Raw genomic sequence first — 16,140 nt, forward strand, 5'->3', positions numbered from 1 at the left:
TTACTGCTGCAGGCGGCAGCAATACTGTTTTCAAAAATGAATTTCTTCATTGTCAAATCATAAGAGTAAATTTGAAAAAAAAATTCAACGATTCACTTATTTTGGAATATCAATAAATACTCCAATAATTTATTTATTATGAAACTGAGGGAATAATTTTGTATTGTTTCCTAATTTTGTATTGATTTATGTGTTTGTTGATTGTCTATTGATGAGATCAAAACTCCATTAAAATGAAGCTTTATAATTCTTCTTAAGAGGATATATATTGAGTTTTATAAAATTGTTCAAAATGTAAAAAATAAAGTAAAATTGAAATAAGAACTTGAAATTGAAGAAAGTAAACACGGTGATGGTAAAATGTGAGTAGAGTTATGGTGATGATTGAGAGGATTGAGGAGAAAGAGAGTTATAGTGATGATGATGTTGTTGTTGTTGTAATTGATGTTGTTATTGCTGTAATTGATTGTTGTTGAGTTATGGTGATGAAAAAAAAACTGTCTATAGGGAACAAGAGAATGGTGGGTGGGGGTGTTGTGGGGGCAGGGGGTATGGAATAGTTTTAAAAAGTAAATAAATATTATTTTTTTTAAAACAAGAAGATAAATTATATATCAAATTATTTATACGTGACAACTTTTAATTGGTAGAAAAAGTCAACTTTGAGCCTTTTTCACGCGCCTGTTGTGCGTGTATGCATGCAGAGGATCAAAACAGTGTATTTGTAATGATTTAAGTAAGATTCGTGAAGTAATAAGTCGAAATAAAATTTAAGTGTCTTTTTTAAAAACTCGAACAAGATATGAAGATCTTTATGTATTTTCTCTTTCTTTAAAGATAAACTTTCATGATCCAGCTACATTGTTCAAGCTCATGATCTTATAAACTTGTTTGGCCAAAATTAATAAATATTTTTAAAGAATATACACACACAAATATATATATATATATATATATATATATAATTTTTTGATAAGTAACATTTTATTTTTCAAAATAGCCATATATAACAAAAAAAAGTCTTGGACAAGCCAACCCCAAGCCTTGCTCTTCCGATCAAACCTACTCCATATGCTTTGCTATCAAAATCAAAAGTACATATTAGGAGTACGCATCCTATCTATAAGCTTAAATTGCAGGATCCTCGAATATGTATAATCTGTATAAGTTGTCGGATAATAATGTCAAATGTCTATATATGTGTTGAAAATTGTGGTCATTTCTTCCACTCATTGATAATAAACAACTCCCGCCATGGTCATACGATGAACTTGTGCTTTGCTAATTATTCCCATCATACATCTAATAACACACTGAACCTCCTCATTGTATGACAAATTACACCTCTGAATTCGTTGTTAATGTAATAGCTTACGCCATGTTGTGCCATAAGAGTTACATTCAAAAAATAAATGGTAATATTCTCATCAACTTTCTGACACAAAGGACATATCAGAAATCCTGCTAAACCCCACTTAGTTAGCCTAACCTTGATCACAAGCCTTCTGTTCAAACAAAATACATAATGAGTAACTATTTAGGAACTTCATAATTTGACCAAGTAAATTTTCTCCGATTTATAATTCCATCTCATATTTTATTTTCTAATACATTTTTTTACTGAATACTTCTCCATATTAATATAAATTAAAAAATATCTTTTCTTTATTTCTCATCAGAAATTCTTTTTTAAAAAATATTTTAAAAATAAGTTTTGATTTTAAAAGGTCAACCAATCAAGCTACTCATACAAATCGAGCTTAAAAGCCTCATTTTTATATGGCTTCAAAACTCTATTAATTTAATTTGAAGTAAAAAAGAGAAAAAGAATGTGGGGTGGGGACAACACGTGCATAAATTCTTTTATTTTTGAGCAACCAATTTCAATTGGCCCATTTTAATAAATAAATAAATAAAAGTATGCTTAAAGATATGCTATAAGGTAGTCCATCCGGTGTAGTGTGTTATGGTGGTCTGGAGAACTAGGGTTTTGTGATTTTCCTCTGTTATATCGATCCATTTTCTATTTTGAGCTATTCATCTATTTATCGTCAGAGTATATAGTAATTCCAATGGTGGATAGGAAGGTGTACAAAACGAAGCTATGTGTACTTCATCAGAGAGGTCGTTGTCATCGACAGACTTGTTCTTTCGCTCATGGCAATGCTGAACTCCGTCGCGTCTCCAATTTCGGTCCCGGTAATTTTGCTTATGAGAGCCAATTTGGCTAATTTAAATTTGTTGTTGATATGTTTTGATTCTCGAGTGTCAATTAGTTGTTGTTGTTTTTTGTTTCTCGAGAGTCAATTTGACTAATTTAAATTAGTTGTTGTTATGTTCGCTTCTCGAGAGTCAGTTTGACTAATCCAAATTAGTTGTTGTTATGTTTCGCTTTTTGAGAGTCAGTTTGACTAATCCAAATTCGTTGTTGTTATGATTCGTTTTTCGAGAGTCAATTTGACTAATAAAAATTAGTTGCTTTTCGAGAGTCGGTTTGACTAATCCAAATTAGTTGCTGTTATGTTTTGTTTCTGGAGAGTCAATTTGACTAATCTAAATTAGTTGTTGTGTTTTGCTTTTCAAGAGTCAATTTGACTAATTTAAATTAGTTGTTGTCATGTTTAGCTTTTCGAGAGTCAATTCAAATTAATATAAATTAGTTGTCATGTTTTGTTTTTTCGGGAATCAATTTGGCTAATTTAAATTAGTTGTCATGTTTAGCTGTTCAAGAGTCAATTTGAATTACTAATATAAATTAGTTGTCATGTTTAGCTTTGCGAAAGTCAGTTTGAACTAAGCCAAATTAGTTGTCATGATTGGCTTCTCCAAAGTTAATTTGACTAATCTAAATTAGTTGTCTTTGGTTTTAGAGGTCAGTTTGAAATAATCTATATTAGATATCGTGTTTGGCTTCAATTTGACTAATGTAAATCAATTGTTATGTTTAGCTTTTGGAGAGTCAATTTGAATTAATATAAATTGTTTTTTTTTTTCCATGTTTGGTGTTTCGATCAATCTGACTAATGTAAATCAGTTGATTTAGTTCGTTTATAGAGAGTCAATTTGAGTTAGTCTAAACTAGTTGTCGTGTTTGGTTCTCCAGAGCTAATTTGAACTAGTCTAAATTATTTACATGTTTGGCTTCTTCAGAGGCAATTTGACTAGTCTAAATTAGTTGCCGTGTATGGTTTCTCCAGAGTCAATTTGGACTAATGTAAATTAGTTGTCATGTTTGGCTTCTCCAGAGTCGATTTGAACTAATTAAATACGTTTCATTTTACTTGCCCACGTTTTTTCTATTTGATGTCCAGTATTGCTATGAGTAACTCTGTCCATCAAAATAAGAACAAATGGGAAGAAGTCTCCTATTCTTTGTTACCTGGCCATGTTTACTTGATACTCACCTTAAGAAAGTATTTATTAGGGGTTTATTTGTTACTAAATTAATGTTATTAATCATGCTTTGAAAATCTAAAATTTGACTATTAGTGCTTCATGTATCTATTGAATGATTGAATAGTATTACGAAAAATGATAAATTTCTCTTGATTTGCCGAAATGGACGTAAAACTACTTATTTAGTCGGGAAGGCAATCCACAGTGTTCTCTGCCCCACTTGTAGCCCCCAAAACTAACTCTACTTCCAACACTTACCCTTCCAAGCCCTTGATTTGACGATGCCATTGTAAGCTTCTCATCCTTCCTCGATATTCCTCCATATTCCGCATCCATAAGGTAGCGTGTTTATTTTAGCCGCCTATCCTCTTTGTTACTTGGCCATGTTTACTTGACACTCACCTTAAGAAAGTATTTATTATGGGTTTATTTGTTACTAAATTAACGTTATTAATCATGCTTTTAACATCTAAAATTTGACTACTAGTACTTCATGTATATATTTAATGTGTGAATAGTATTGGAAAAAATGATAAATTTCTCTTGATTTGCCGAAATGGACAAGTAAAATGAAATATCTAATTTTAGTCGGGAAGGCAATTCGCAATGTGCTCTCTTCGCCCCACTTGTTGCCCCAAAAACTAACACTACTTGCAACACTTACCGTTCCAAGCCCTTGATTTGGCGATGCCACTGTAAGCCTCCCATTCTTCCTCGATATTCCTCCATAGTCCGCATCCATAAGATACCATGTTGTTTTTAGTTGCCTATCTCCCTTTTCATTGATATTTTCTTGCGATCACCTTCTCCCTACAAATATGTTCCTCAGTTCCCAATCTCCATACCATTATGAGCAATGCCTTGGCGGAAACTCTAAAGCTTTTCACGCAAGCATACCTTTGCCGCTTTGTTGAGATTGTTTCTTTCTCTAACTAATCTTTCTGACTCATCAAGATTAGAGTAAAGAGTTGGAAAAGTATCATCTTGCATTTAACTTCATTTTTTTCTTTTTTCTTTCGTTATATTAACATTTTAATTAGTAGATTTGAAATTTTCTTTGAGAAATGAAAGAGAATAGTTTTGTAAAAGGTATTTTAGTTTTACTCAAGATTCCGTAAAAACACTTGAAAGTTATTTTAATTTAAAAACACATAAAATTAATCAATCAAAACTCAAATAATAGATGTTTTAACTAGAGTTGTCAATATGATCCGGGATCGTAGGGCCGACCTAGCCTGTAATTTGATGGGGTTAGGCTAAGATATTTGCTGTTCGTTTAAGAACATGACCTTTTAGCCCGTCATGGATAAGCCCGCTGACTTGTATAGCTTGAGCAATGTGGTTTGGGCCGGTGCGTGGGCCAAATAAAAATAATTAAACAACAAAAGTAAAATAGAGTACTAAAAATAACAAGAGGAATCCAAACTCAAGTTCTACTCAAACCATTGTAATTATTTAAATATTAATTATAGTTATAAAATATGTTAAATATATCTATTTGATTTGAATGATGTCATGTCAAAAGTAGTAACATAATGCAATATTGTCTTAGAATTTATGTTATTAAATTTTAAAATTAAGAAAATTATAAAGATAATATTTTTTTTAAAAACCGGGTTGGCCCGTCGAGCCCCACAACCCACAAAGTGATGGATTGAGTTTGCTGTTTTCTGGCCATCATTCCCAACCTAGCCCGTCAAATTTCAAAGCATGTAGAAACTATCCCAAATAGACTGGGTGGCCCGTATTGAAAGTTTTACTTTTTAACCTATTGATTCACAAAAGGTAAACAAAAAAGAAGGAAAACACAACACGTGCTTAAATTCTTTCATTTAACGTAACATAATTTAATAGTCAAACAGTTTCACAATGACCTCTTAAGTAAAGAAAGTACCTTAAAAATCTGTTGAAGGTTATATCCATCCTGGTGAACTGTTATGGTGGCATCCAAAACTAGGGTTTTGTGCTATTCCTCTGTTTTATTGATCCATTTCTCGTGATCTATTTGTCTATCTGTTCCATAAAATGGTGGAAAGGAAGGTGTACAAAATGAAACTATGCATACATTATCAAAGAGGTTGTTGTCATCGTCAGACTTGTCCTTTTGCTCACGGCAATGCCGAGCTCTGTCGTGCCGGTACCGGTAATTTTATTTATTACTTCTCCTCCATCACTACTTGTTTGTTCGCACTGAACATATCCGTCCTCCGTCTTAAATTAGTTGTCGTGTCTCACTTCTTGAGAGTCAATTTGAACGAATCTAAATTAGGTGTTGTCATGTTTGGCTTTTCGAGAGTCAATTTGATTAGTCTAAATTACTTTGTCATGTTTAGTTTCTCCGGAGTCGATTGGATTAGTCTAAATTAATTGTCATGTTTAGCTTTTCGAGAGTTAATTTGACCAAAATTTAAATTAGTTGTCATATTTCGTTTCTTGATAGTCAGTTTGGCTAATCTAAATTAGTAATCGTATTTGGCTTCTCCTGAAGCAATTTGACTAATCTAAATTAGTAGTTATGTTTGGCCTCTCAAGAGTCAATTTGACTAATTTATATTAGTTATCATGTTTTTCTTTTGGATAATTAATGTAACTAATCTAAATTAATTGTCATGTTTGGCTTCTAGAGAGTCAATTTGAACTAATCTAGTGCTTCCCATATACTCCCTCCGTTTCACTTTACTTGGCCATGTTTATTCGTTTGATGACCATGGTGTCCAGGTCAACTTTCATGTCCCTTGACTAATTTGACTAATTCCACGAGATACTTGTCACCTTCCATCAGTACAACTTGTAACAAATGGTTAGAAATCACCTAGTCTTATTGTTACTTGGCCATGTTCAATTGACACTTCCCTTAAGAAAGTGTTTATTAGGAGTTTATTTGTTACTAAATTAACGTTATTAATCATGTTTTGAAAATCTAAAATTTGACTACTAGTACTTTATGTATCTATTTACTGATTTAATAGTATTGGAAAAAATGATATCTTGATTTGCCGAAATGGATAAGTAAAATGAAAAATTCTAATTTTAGTGGGGCAGGCAATCCGCAATATGCTCTCTCCACACCAGCTGCTGCCCCAAAAACTAACTCTATTTCCAACACTTACCCTTCCAAGCCCTTGATGTGACGATGCCACTGTAAACTTCCTTTCCTTCCTCAATATTGCTCCATAGTCTGCGTCCATAAGGTAGCATGTTGTATTTAGCCACATATCCCCCTTTTCGTTGATATTTTCTTGCGATCACCTCCCCCCTACAAATTATGTTCCTCAGTACCTAATGTCCATACTATTTCCGAGCAATGCCTTGGCGACAACTCTAAAGCGTTTCATGCCTAACATAGTTTTGCCAGTTTGTTGAGATTGTTGCTTTCTCTTACTAATTGTTCCGACTGGTTCTAAGGGTGGGCGGTCGGTTCTTCGTCAGGTTTGTCAAAGTTTGGTTTGGTTTTTCGGTTTTTGATTTTGGAAAAAATGAGAACCAAACACTGAACCAAACTAATTTGGTTCGGTGTCTGTAAATCGGTTTTTTCAGTGCAAGTAAAAACAAAATTATTAATTAAAATATATTTTTGATTAATAGTTGAACACCTGTTTGATTGAACACCCTGTATAAACAAAACTACCAGAAAACAAAGACTGCTTTAGTTGAACATCCTGTTTGGTGTTCAATTGAGACAAAACAGAAAACACCACGGTCAGTAGACTACCAGGCACCAGCTAATATCACTAATCAGTCCAAGAATTCAGCAGCCAGTGACTGCTAAGTGCTAACCAGTCTAAAGAATTCAGCAGCCAATGACTGCTGATCGGTCCCAGTATCACATTCACAAATATGCAACAGGCAACAATCACTATTTCACAAGGTTGCAATGCACATTCAGTGACTGCTAATCAATGTCAGAATCACAAATCTGCAATAGGCCTGATGGGTCTATAATTTTTTATTGGGCCAGGCCAGCATATTAAATGTTAAATAAATCATTTAAAAAAATTAATTAATAAAAGTTCGTTTCTTCAGTGCAGTTACCCTTAACCAAACACCGAAGTGAAGTACCGAAAAAATCCCGAAACCTTACTGAAGAACCGAGCTGGTTCATCAATATGAGTAAAAAGTTGAAAAGTATCATCTTGCTTTTCACTTCATTTTTATTTCTGTTTGTTTCTTATATTTAACATTTTTATAGTAGATCTTAAAATTTCTTTAAGAAATGAAAGATAAAACGAGATAGTTTGTAAAAGTACATCAGGTATCAGAATTTTTTCTTACCCTTCGTGTCAATTCCCATTTTGCTTGTCAATCACTTCCAAATAATTTGGGACTAGAAAAAACAGAAAAAGTTAGAAGTAATTGAAAATGCATGAGTCACTTATCAAAGGAGCAGAAACATATCCATATCTTGATCATAGATTCTCATTGGATATGTGTAGTTTCTTTAAACTTTTTCCGCTTCCTTTTTGCAACTTCTGTTATTTCCTATGATGAAACTTTTTTGCACTTCTTTGCTATATATTTTGGTTGACATTCAGTTTAAGAGATCCAAGTGTTGTATTTGTGTATCAAATTGGCGATTACTGCGTTGAAGGGAGAAATTTCACACTTCAGTTATTCTATTGGACAATGAATAACTGCCTATTCAACTGACAGGTTTTAGTATTTCTTATCAGAAAGGAATTTGCTGGTTGCTTTATCTTTGTGCTGCTTATGGTATTTTTCTCAGCATCTTGGTTTATCATATTGCATCTTGAAGCAGCAGCGCATGAGGGATCAGAATATGTTTCTCTGGACATAGTGTCTTCCATATATATATTTACTTATCCGCCAGCTTGATGAACCATACCAATGCTGTGTCCTAGTAATTTCTTCACTCATATATTCCTCGAGAATATGGTGTTCCCTTCTCGTGACTTCTGTTTGAATGAATCTGCGAAGGAACCTGTTGGATGGTATTTTGGTCCAAGAAGGCCCATCTATTATCCTATATTTGTCATGCGGTTTGGATCATACATATCCTTTTGATATGGCTGCTAGCAGAAATATTTGCCGTACCAATTTTTTTTACTGAGCAAGATGCAAGGATATGTCTAATACCTGTTCTGTTGGTTCTATGATATTTGAAGCTCTCCTGGGTAAACGCTCAAAAAACTGGTATTCTATTTCTGTTTATTGTATGAGAGCAGTAGTTTCTATGGCTCCTTTTGGAACTCACAGGAAGGCAGTATAAATATTCGCTGTTATGTTTCTCTTGTAGTTCTGATGTATGGGTAAGATTAGCTCTGTCATTCATTCTTGGTGATTTAGTTGGTGTGAATTTGATCGATATGTTGAATTGACTGCCAGGTCCAGTTCACTTAAATATAGTCTTCTCATTGCAGAAAGGCGAGATTTTCGTGGTCGTGACCTGAGAGAGAAGCTTGATAGAAGGCATTCTCCAGTGGGCAGATACTCCTCGGATAGACGGCATTCTCCAGTGGGCAGATACTCCTCTGATAGACGGCATTCTCCAGTGGGAAGATACTCCTCTGATAGAGATGCGCGAGAGAGACATGCATCCCGTGGTTAGAGCTTGTTTCTTTCTCTTATAGACTTATTTACCCGTGCTCATCTGAAATGATGAATACAGTGATTAAGAGGATTCATTTCCATGGATACATACTTGTTGGAGGTCCTTATTTCTGTCAAGGGATCATGTGAATATGTTGGCTAGAAGTATCCATTGGTTCACATAGATTAGGAGTTAATATATTCTGTGGTTTTCTTTCTCGTCCTTCTTTCATGATTCTGTTCCATTCATATAATATTATATTTCCTTCTGATTTATTTTGCAGCGCACAGTTCTACTGATTCTGCTGGGAGGAAGTAAGTTTATCAATATCTCGTTTATACTTCATTTTTGGACTTAGTGATACATAATATACAGGTCTTTGTTGACAAATTACATACTCGGGCTTTAGATGGAAACCTTGAACTGAATTCAGGCCACTCTGAAATTAGTTGGGAGCTGATTGAGCTTGAATCCATTTGCTTATTATTTATGTTAGATATGTAATCCTTATTGCTACTTGAAATAGAATTTATTCTGTCGCCAGTTAGATAATTTTATCTTGTAGCATATGCCATATGCTATATTCCATGTATGGTAATTGTTTCGATACAGTTAATGAGATTGCTGTAAAGAGACCTAAGGTGTTATTTAAATAAGGAGAAATCTAGCAGCTCCCTAAGGTATAATAATTACTAGCAAAGAGGTTAATTGGCTATCCCCTATATCTTGAGATTTCCAAACCCCTTTACTGGACAAATCTTTATGCTTTTCATGATAAAGATAATATGCTAACTTTCAGATAGTTAATCTAAATTCTTTAGTCTTTCTTTTACCTTGACCTGATACTATGTCCATAATCGTAATGTTTGACTAATATCAGAAAAATGGCATACTCCAGTGATAGAAGCCGCAGGATGAAACATCATTCGGATGGTCAAAGTGACATCTCTGGAAGTTTGAACATGTCAGATGGGTCAGGAGATCATGTGAAGGAGAAAAAACATTTATCTTCCAATTCCAAAGATGTCCTTAAGGTACAGGGAGTAGGATACCTTCGTTATCCTAGTTCGCGGATTGCCGAGTTCATCAGCCTTTCCAATTTACATCCTCATTATATATTTTTATATATATGTATATTTATATTGTTGGGATTTTTGTCTATCCTTCACATTGCAGCTTAGGCAGCTGCAATCCGAAATCAATTTGTTGGATGAGCAAAAACGAGAATTGGAGGTTGGTTTTGTTTTTCTTGTAATTGGCTTCTTGTTCCTTAATAGATTTCTTTTATTTATCCTTTTTGCATAATTTTGGAAATAGTCTTTGTATTCAATTCCTACTTTAATTATTTTTCTAAGCAAGTGCTTGCCAGTTACACTCTTTGGTATTTTATCATCATTTGCATTTATGTATATCCTTTTATTTATTTGTATGCCATAGATGATTGTAATATGAATGCATGTGTCTTAACATGTACGTGTGTGTATTGATATATGCATAAATGTTTTTTCCTTTTCATGTGTGTATTGCAAAGGTAATGTAAAGATAATGACGGTGGTGATTTAATTATCTATGTACCACTATCTGGTTATCTGGCTCTGCAGATATTTCATGAAAAGTCAAATATTATGCGGGAAGTGGGCGTCACAATGCACGAGAAGTTCAATAAGATTTTATGATCTTGAGGAAAGAAGTCCAACACACCACAGCTGTGTGTCTCGTCTTATAGTCTTTTTTCCAACTAATATCTTTTGCTTTCTCTGGTTACTGTTATGAACTGGTATGTCTATGTCCTTGTTTTGGGGTACTACTAATATTTGTTATGTATCTTTCGCTTGTTTAAAGTCTGAACCTATTAACACTAGGTAGGGCACTTTTTAGTTCTTATTTTTTTATGGGCACAGAAACCGGTTTCAAATAGAGGGGTTGTTAGCAAAGTTGTTTGTTATGCGTTATATTAGCCACTTTTTTTTTTTTAATTAACCATGGTATCCTGGCTAGCTTGAGCACACCTCGACTAATCCCAGGGATTACCTGCGTCCTTCCACTAGCACTACCCGGTAACTCTATCCAGCAAGGTTCTCAACCCACTTCATAGATGACTAGGCCATAGTTAAAAGGAAAGAAAAGAGTATAAGCTGCCAAAGAGGCCTTGACGGTCTAGAATAACCCTTTTGGCTTTTGGATTGTTTTTCCTTCTTAAATTAGCTAGCCTCTCTTGCCGCTGCTGGTCCTTCGCATTAATAGTGAAGTTTCTGACCTAAGTTAGAGGCTCAAACCTTTAATCTTTTGTGCTAATTTATAGCAGTGAAAAAGATACTACTAGTTATTAGAGATGTGTTTCGCCTTCTATTTTTTTATTCATTTGCCATTAGCAGATGTAAAGGCTCTCGTTAACGTTTACTTGCCTCCATCTTTCTTCAACAGACCATTCTACTTTCTGTCTCTATGCCCTTCCCCTAACACATTCTTTTGCTTCTTGCTCTAATATTTCAAGTTTACTCACCAATACTTTTCTTTTTTGGTTGGAACATGAAAGATCTACCTTGAAGAGACAACTTGTCAGGCAGAAAGTCTATCTTCAAAGATTCAGGACCTTGAGATGGAGCTTTTCAAGGAAAAGGATGAATGTAAAAGGTCGCCAATTGTTATAACGAATTTCAAAATCTTTTCATTTGAATCTGGATATACCTTTTCCTTACATGCTGTCTGTCCAATCCTGGCTTTCCCCCCAGGATTACTTCGAAGATGAAGAAGTTCATTGAAGCATATAATAATCACTCACGGTTAGAAGGTGAACTAAAGAGGTATTATAATGATATTGCTCCTTCTATTGACTTCTTCCTCCCTATCCACTTCAGATTCTAAAATTGTAAGTCAATTTCTGTTTCTATGAATACTCAGTGGAGATGGTGCAATTGTAGGTCAGAAGCTCAGCTTCAAAAGCTCGCTAATAAACTCAGCTCAGATTTCGTCAGAACCGGTGCAAGTGGAGAGGATTCTGCCATCAATATTATTGATGGGGGGATGGCTGGTAATCATTTTAGCTCGTTGAATGAGCAGCAGAAGGATACTTCACCTACCAAGAAAAGGCCAAGAATTTATCGTGAAGCTGATGAAACCTCAAACCAAGGTAATAAATGATGATTATGTCTAAGAGTATAGCTTTTCAAATAAAATAACTGTACTAGTGCTTCTTATTGTAATCTAAAGCGCTTGCGCTGAATTTTGTGACTAGTCTTAAGCTTTCAGTGTGCTTTTTTTTCTTTCTTTTTAAATTGGTTTCTTTCCTGAACTGAACAAAACTGGCGAGGACCTCTAGAGTATGTATCAGTGCCCTGTTTTGTTCTATATATAGAGTCGAAGTGGCTGTTGCAGTCGGGGGCCGATATAATTCATAATAGGTGCTTGTTTCCTGCTCATCTTTTACAAATTCAGTTTCCCTATACTCAACTGAAGTCAGTTGACCCAAGAGAGTATGTCTATATAGATGTGAATAATACTTGAATATAGAAGTGCAGAAAACAAAATCTTAGATGTTGTATATGGATGATTTAAATGGTTTCGGATTATTGTATTTGGTGACAAGTTACTGTAGTTCTCATTCAGCGCTGTGATTTCCAAAACCTCATTGCTTGTTGTGATGATTATTTTGTTTACTGAAATTTTGAATTTAGACAGATAATTCCAGCGCTATGGTAGTTAATTCTCTTTGTTCCAAAAAGTTCTTCGCTTTTTAACTTTCTGATAGTCAATATTATTTCACTCTAGTAAGAACATTCTGACTTCTAAGTATTCTTTTTATACTTTTCAGCAGAAAACATGTAATTATTTCCGAGTCTCTAAATTTTTGTTTTCAAAAGATGGATTATATATGTTCAGGTTAACTTTAAAATTGGTCAAACTGATCTTTGAAAAGCGAAATGTGACTATTATATTTGAAGGATGATAGATGAGTCTGACTATTGCTGGTCCGATGCAGCATGATGTTTCTGTCATGTCTGTCTACTGAGTGACAATTGTTTTGCTTTTTGCAATTTGGAAACAAGTAGCAAAATGCATTTCTGGATAGTGCATGAGCAGAGGTGTATACAGTTGAGTGAATAGAATTTTTCTAAGGTCTCTCTTCTCTTCCATCTATGAAGTATTCTACACCTTGTGTATTGATTCTGTATTAGAGGAGACATGTAACACAAATTGTTTCACATATACTCCTACTATATCTTCAGAAAAAGTTCTGTTTTAACATTAGACAGAAAATGGAAGTAAACTATTTTGGTGAGCTGAAGGAAGCCCTGCTACTTCCAAGAAGAGGAAAGGATGTAGGAGAGACGGAAAAGTGGGTGAGGAGAGAGGAAGAGACTAAAAACAGACAATAGAGATCATCGAGTACACTGTATCAGTTATTATTTAACCACGTCATCTTGCCCAATTAATCCAAAATAGAACCCTAACAGCAGACTCACAGGTGTATTGAACAAAAGATTCACATGATTAAGTTACATGTGACTCCAATTTATGTTGATCTTTATGGATGCCTTTGATTAGTAACTGTTCTTTCTGATTCTCATACATGACTGGAAAGGAGATGGAAGACATGCAGGCCTGCAGCATTGGGCGGTTGAGCTATTGAAAAATGAAACGCTGAGAATAGGAGAGTAGTCAGTTCTAAGTAAATAATACAATTAGTATATCTGGATGAATGGGTTTTTTAATTTCCTCCTTTCCTTTTAGTTTGTTCTGGGGGATGTATTCTATGATGCTGGAGGACATTTGGTGAGGAGGTTGATAAAGCGTACATGTGTCAATAGGGAATCACAAGAAGAACTAGAAAAAACAAAGTGGCACCTTAACTTGAAGCTCATTGCCATAACCCACATGTTTTTGGACATTGGCATGCCTTGAACTGCCTGCCACGTGTAGATAGTAAAATTTCAAGTTGAAGAAAATGTAAATGAGGGATATTCCATTCATTAACCATTATCTCATCATACTCGTTTCTTAATTTTTTTTGTCTGTTTTTGATGAGAATACTCTTTCTGGCGCTTGTATTCATATTCGAGAAGTATGCACGGGAATGCAGCCTCAAGAGATACTCCTTTACGTGAAAAATAATACTATGAAAGTAAAACAAGAAAAGTAAGATCCTTAATTTCAGCAATAAATGCTTTAGTTTCAGTTTATATGGTATGAAGCGTCAATTCTCTAATGCTCTAGTCCTTCACTATGCACAACATTTGATTCATAATCATCAAAGATCCCTTCTTGTGAGAACATTAGATCCTACTTTGTGATGCAAATCAAAGTTCTTGAAATCCCTCGTTGTGAATTTGGTGTCCTAATTCTTTTTATATATTTGGCAACTCTCTCTGTAACAGCTTCAACAAAAGGAAAAGGAAATGCTTCACAGAGGATTGCTTATCCTTTTCAGCTGAATAATGAGAAGAAAGACGAGGCAGAGTTCAATTCTGAGAATGCTTATAAGACCTTAGTGGGTGAAGAGAAGATTAAGAAGGGAATAAACTTTTCCAGTGACATGTCTCTCACAAACAAGGTGCTTTACTTTTAACCTTCATAAGCCCCCACTATTCCTCCCCCCACAAAAAAAAAAAACCAAACCAACCAAAAGAAGTTTACGCCAACACTTAAAAAGAGTTAGGGATGACCCCTTTCATATCTTTGGCAGTCTATATAACCACAATCTTATGCTGATTATTTTCTGGTGCTTGTTGATTTGTTGGCTTCCCTTTTTGTTTGTTCTTTCAATTGTTTCTCTTACATTCATAAGCATCTTAAACGTTCTGAAATCTGCATGTTCTGACATGGTTTACATGAATTAACAAATGATATGGGATGACATGTGGACTCGGAAGGAATCACTTGTTAGAAAAGAGAATCTTTTGTGAATTTTGGTTTCTCCGACTCTTTTTACCTATGGCAACTCGCTTTGTAAGAACTTCAACAAATGGACAGGGGCAGGCAGGGACATTGCCCACTGAGTTTCGAACTGTCCTCCACCTGTCTTCTCCGATTTCTCGGTTATCAAAAAAATGGAGTATGCATCAGTAGTTCCTGAATATGCATAACACTGAATTTGACTATCATTTTTCGTAAGAATACAACTATGCCCAATTATATTATTTATTAATTTTGCAGCATCATGTCTTTTGCCTTTGGTGTTTTCTAAATTGAAAATGAAAGTGGTCTTGCAGTTTATGCCTGATGGTAGTTGTTCCAAGTTCCATGATGCAACTAAGTGAAGGATATTGCATCTTTAGAGCATTTTATTTCTTATGCTCGAAGAACTGATAAATGCATCCCTCAAATTCTGCAGCCCAAAGCTTCTGATATTGCCGTTGTGTTGCCATCAACAAGCATGGCTGCTCATGCAGCCGATGAAGATGTCGAAGTTGTTGACATGGAAGACAAACTTGAAGTAGCTGGGAAGGGAACTCCTTCTGGTATCCCGGAGTACCCTTTTCTTCCACCACCTCCTCCTCTCCCTCCAGGTGCTTGTTTACAGGTCAGTTCAATAACTGAACCGGTACATATCTAGCATGCAAATATATGGTGCTCATAAGTTCTTCTGTTTGCAACCTACTTTAGTTCAAAACCACCAGTTTTTAGCTGTTTTTCGTTGGATCGCAAAATTAATAGTGGGTGATCAGTAAAACTGCCAGAAAGGTAAAACAAAGTTCAGTCATGAACTTCCCCCCATCTCTAAGACAAAACAGGCAGATTACATTGTAGTTTTCAGATTCTTGCCAAAAGCCGCAATATTTCCTTACTCTTAATGTTTTGACCATCTCCGTGTCCTCAATTTATATCCATAATAACTCTGGTTTTCTGCAATCTTGTCTTCGTATGTTGTATTCATAAGCTTTGTACGTCAATAGTATTAATATGAAATGAGCCATTCAACTTTTGGTTGCAGTATAGCCGCGATGATGCATATGGAGTTGATGAAGAGATGTTGGAGGTAGATGTTGTTTAGCATAGTGATCAATATGTTGCCATTATAAGAGGACTAGAACGCAGCTGTTGCATATGTAGGGGAAGAATAGAGCTACACATACAAGTTTTATGGATACTAAATTAAGGTTTTATGGATACTAAATTAAGGATTATGCTTTTGAATGAGTACCAGATTTCTTTTTGTATAGCAAGGTTGATAATTCGAGACCAGTGGTTTTGTTTGA

At 34.7% G+C, this 16,140-nt stretch overlaps 1 protein-coding gene across 9 annotated transcripts; it reads left to right on the top strand.

Moving 5' to 3' along the window:
• The first annotated feature begins 1,813 nt into the window (after positions 1–1,813).
• Positions 1,814–16,140, top strand: LOC107842237 (zinc finger CCCH domain-containing protein 13). Of its 9 annotated transcripts, none has more exons than XM_047397171.1 (12): positions 1,946–2,199; positions 8,067–8,663; positions 8,775–8,957; positions 9,228–9,258; positions 9,825–9,978; positions 10,121–10,177; positions 11,481–11,578; positions 11,677–11,748; positions 11,866–12,074; positions 14,320–14,495; positions 15,276–15,464; positions 15,876–16,140. In XM_047397171.1, exons 2-12 carry the CDS (start codon positions 8,660–8,662, stop codon positions 15,933–15,935), a joined length of 1,233 nt encoding a protein of 410 aa, XP_047253127.1. In that variant the 5' UTR covers positions 1,946–2,199; positions 8,067–8,659; the 3' UTR covers positions 15,936–16,140. The 9 variants fall into 9 exon arrangements, with proteins under 9 accessions (XP_016541476.1, XP_047253129.1, XP_047253124.1 ...); XM_016685991.2 differs by having other exon boundaries at positions 8,067–8,528; XM_047397172.1 differs by having other exon boundaries at positions 1,947–2,199; positions 9,843–9,978.

The sequence above is a fragment of the Capsicum annuum genome, chromosome 9 (assembly GCF_002878395.1).
Source record: "Capsicum annuum cultivar UCD-10X-F1 chromosome 9, UCD10Xv1.1, whole genome shotgun sequence".
Lineage (NCBI taxonomy): Eukaryota > Viridiplantae > Streptophyta > Magnoliopsida > Solanales > Solanaceae > Capsicum > Capsicum annuum.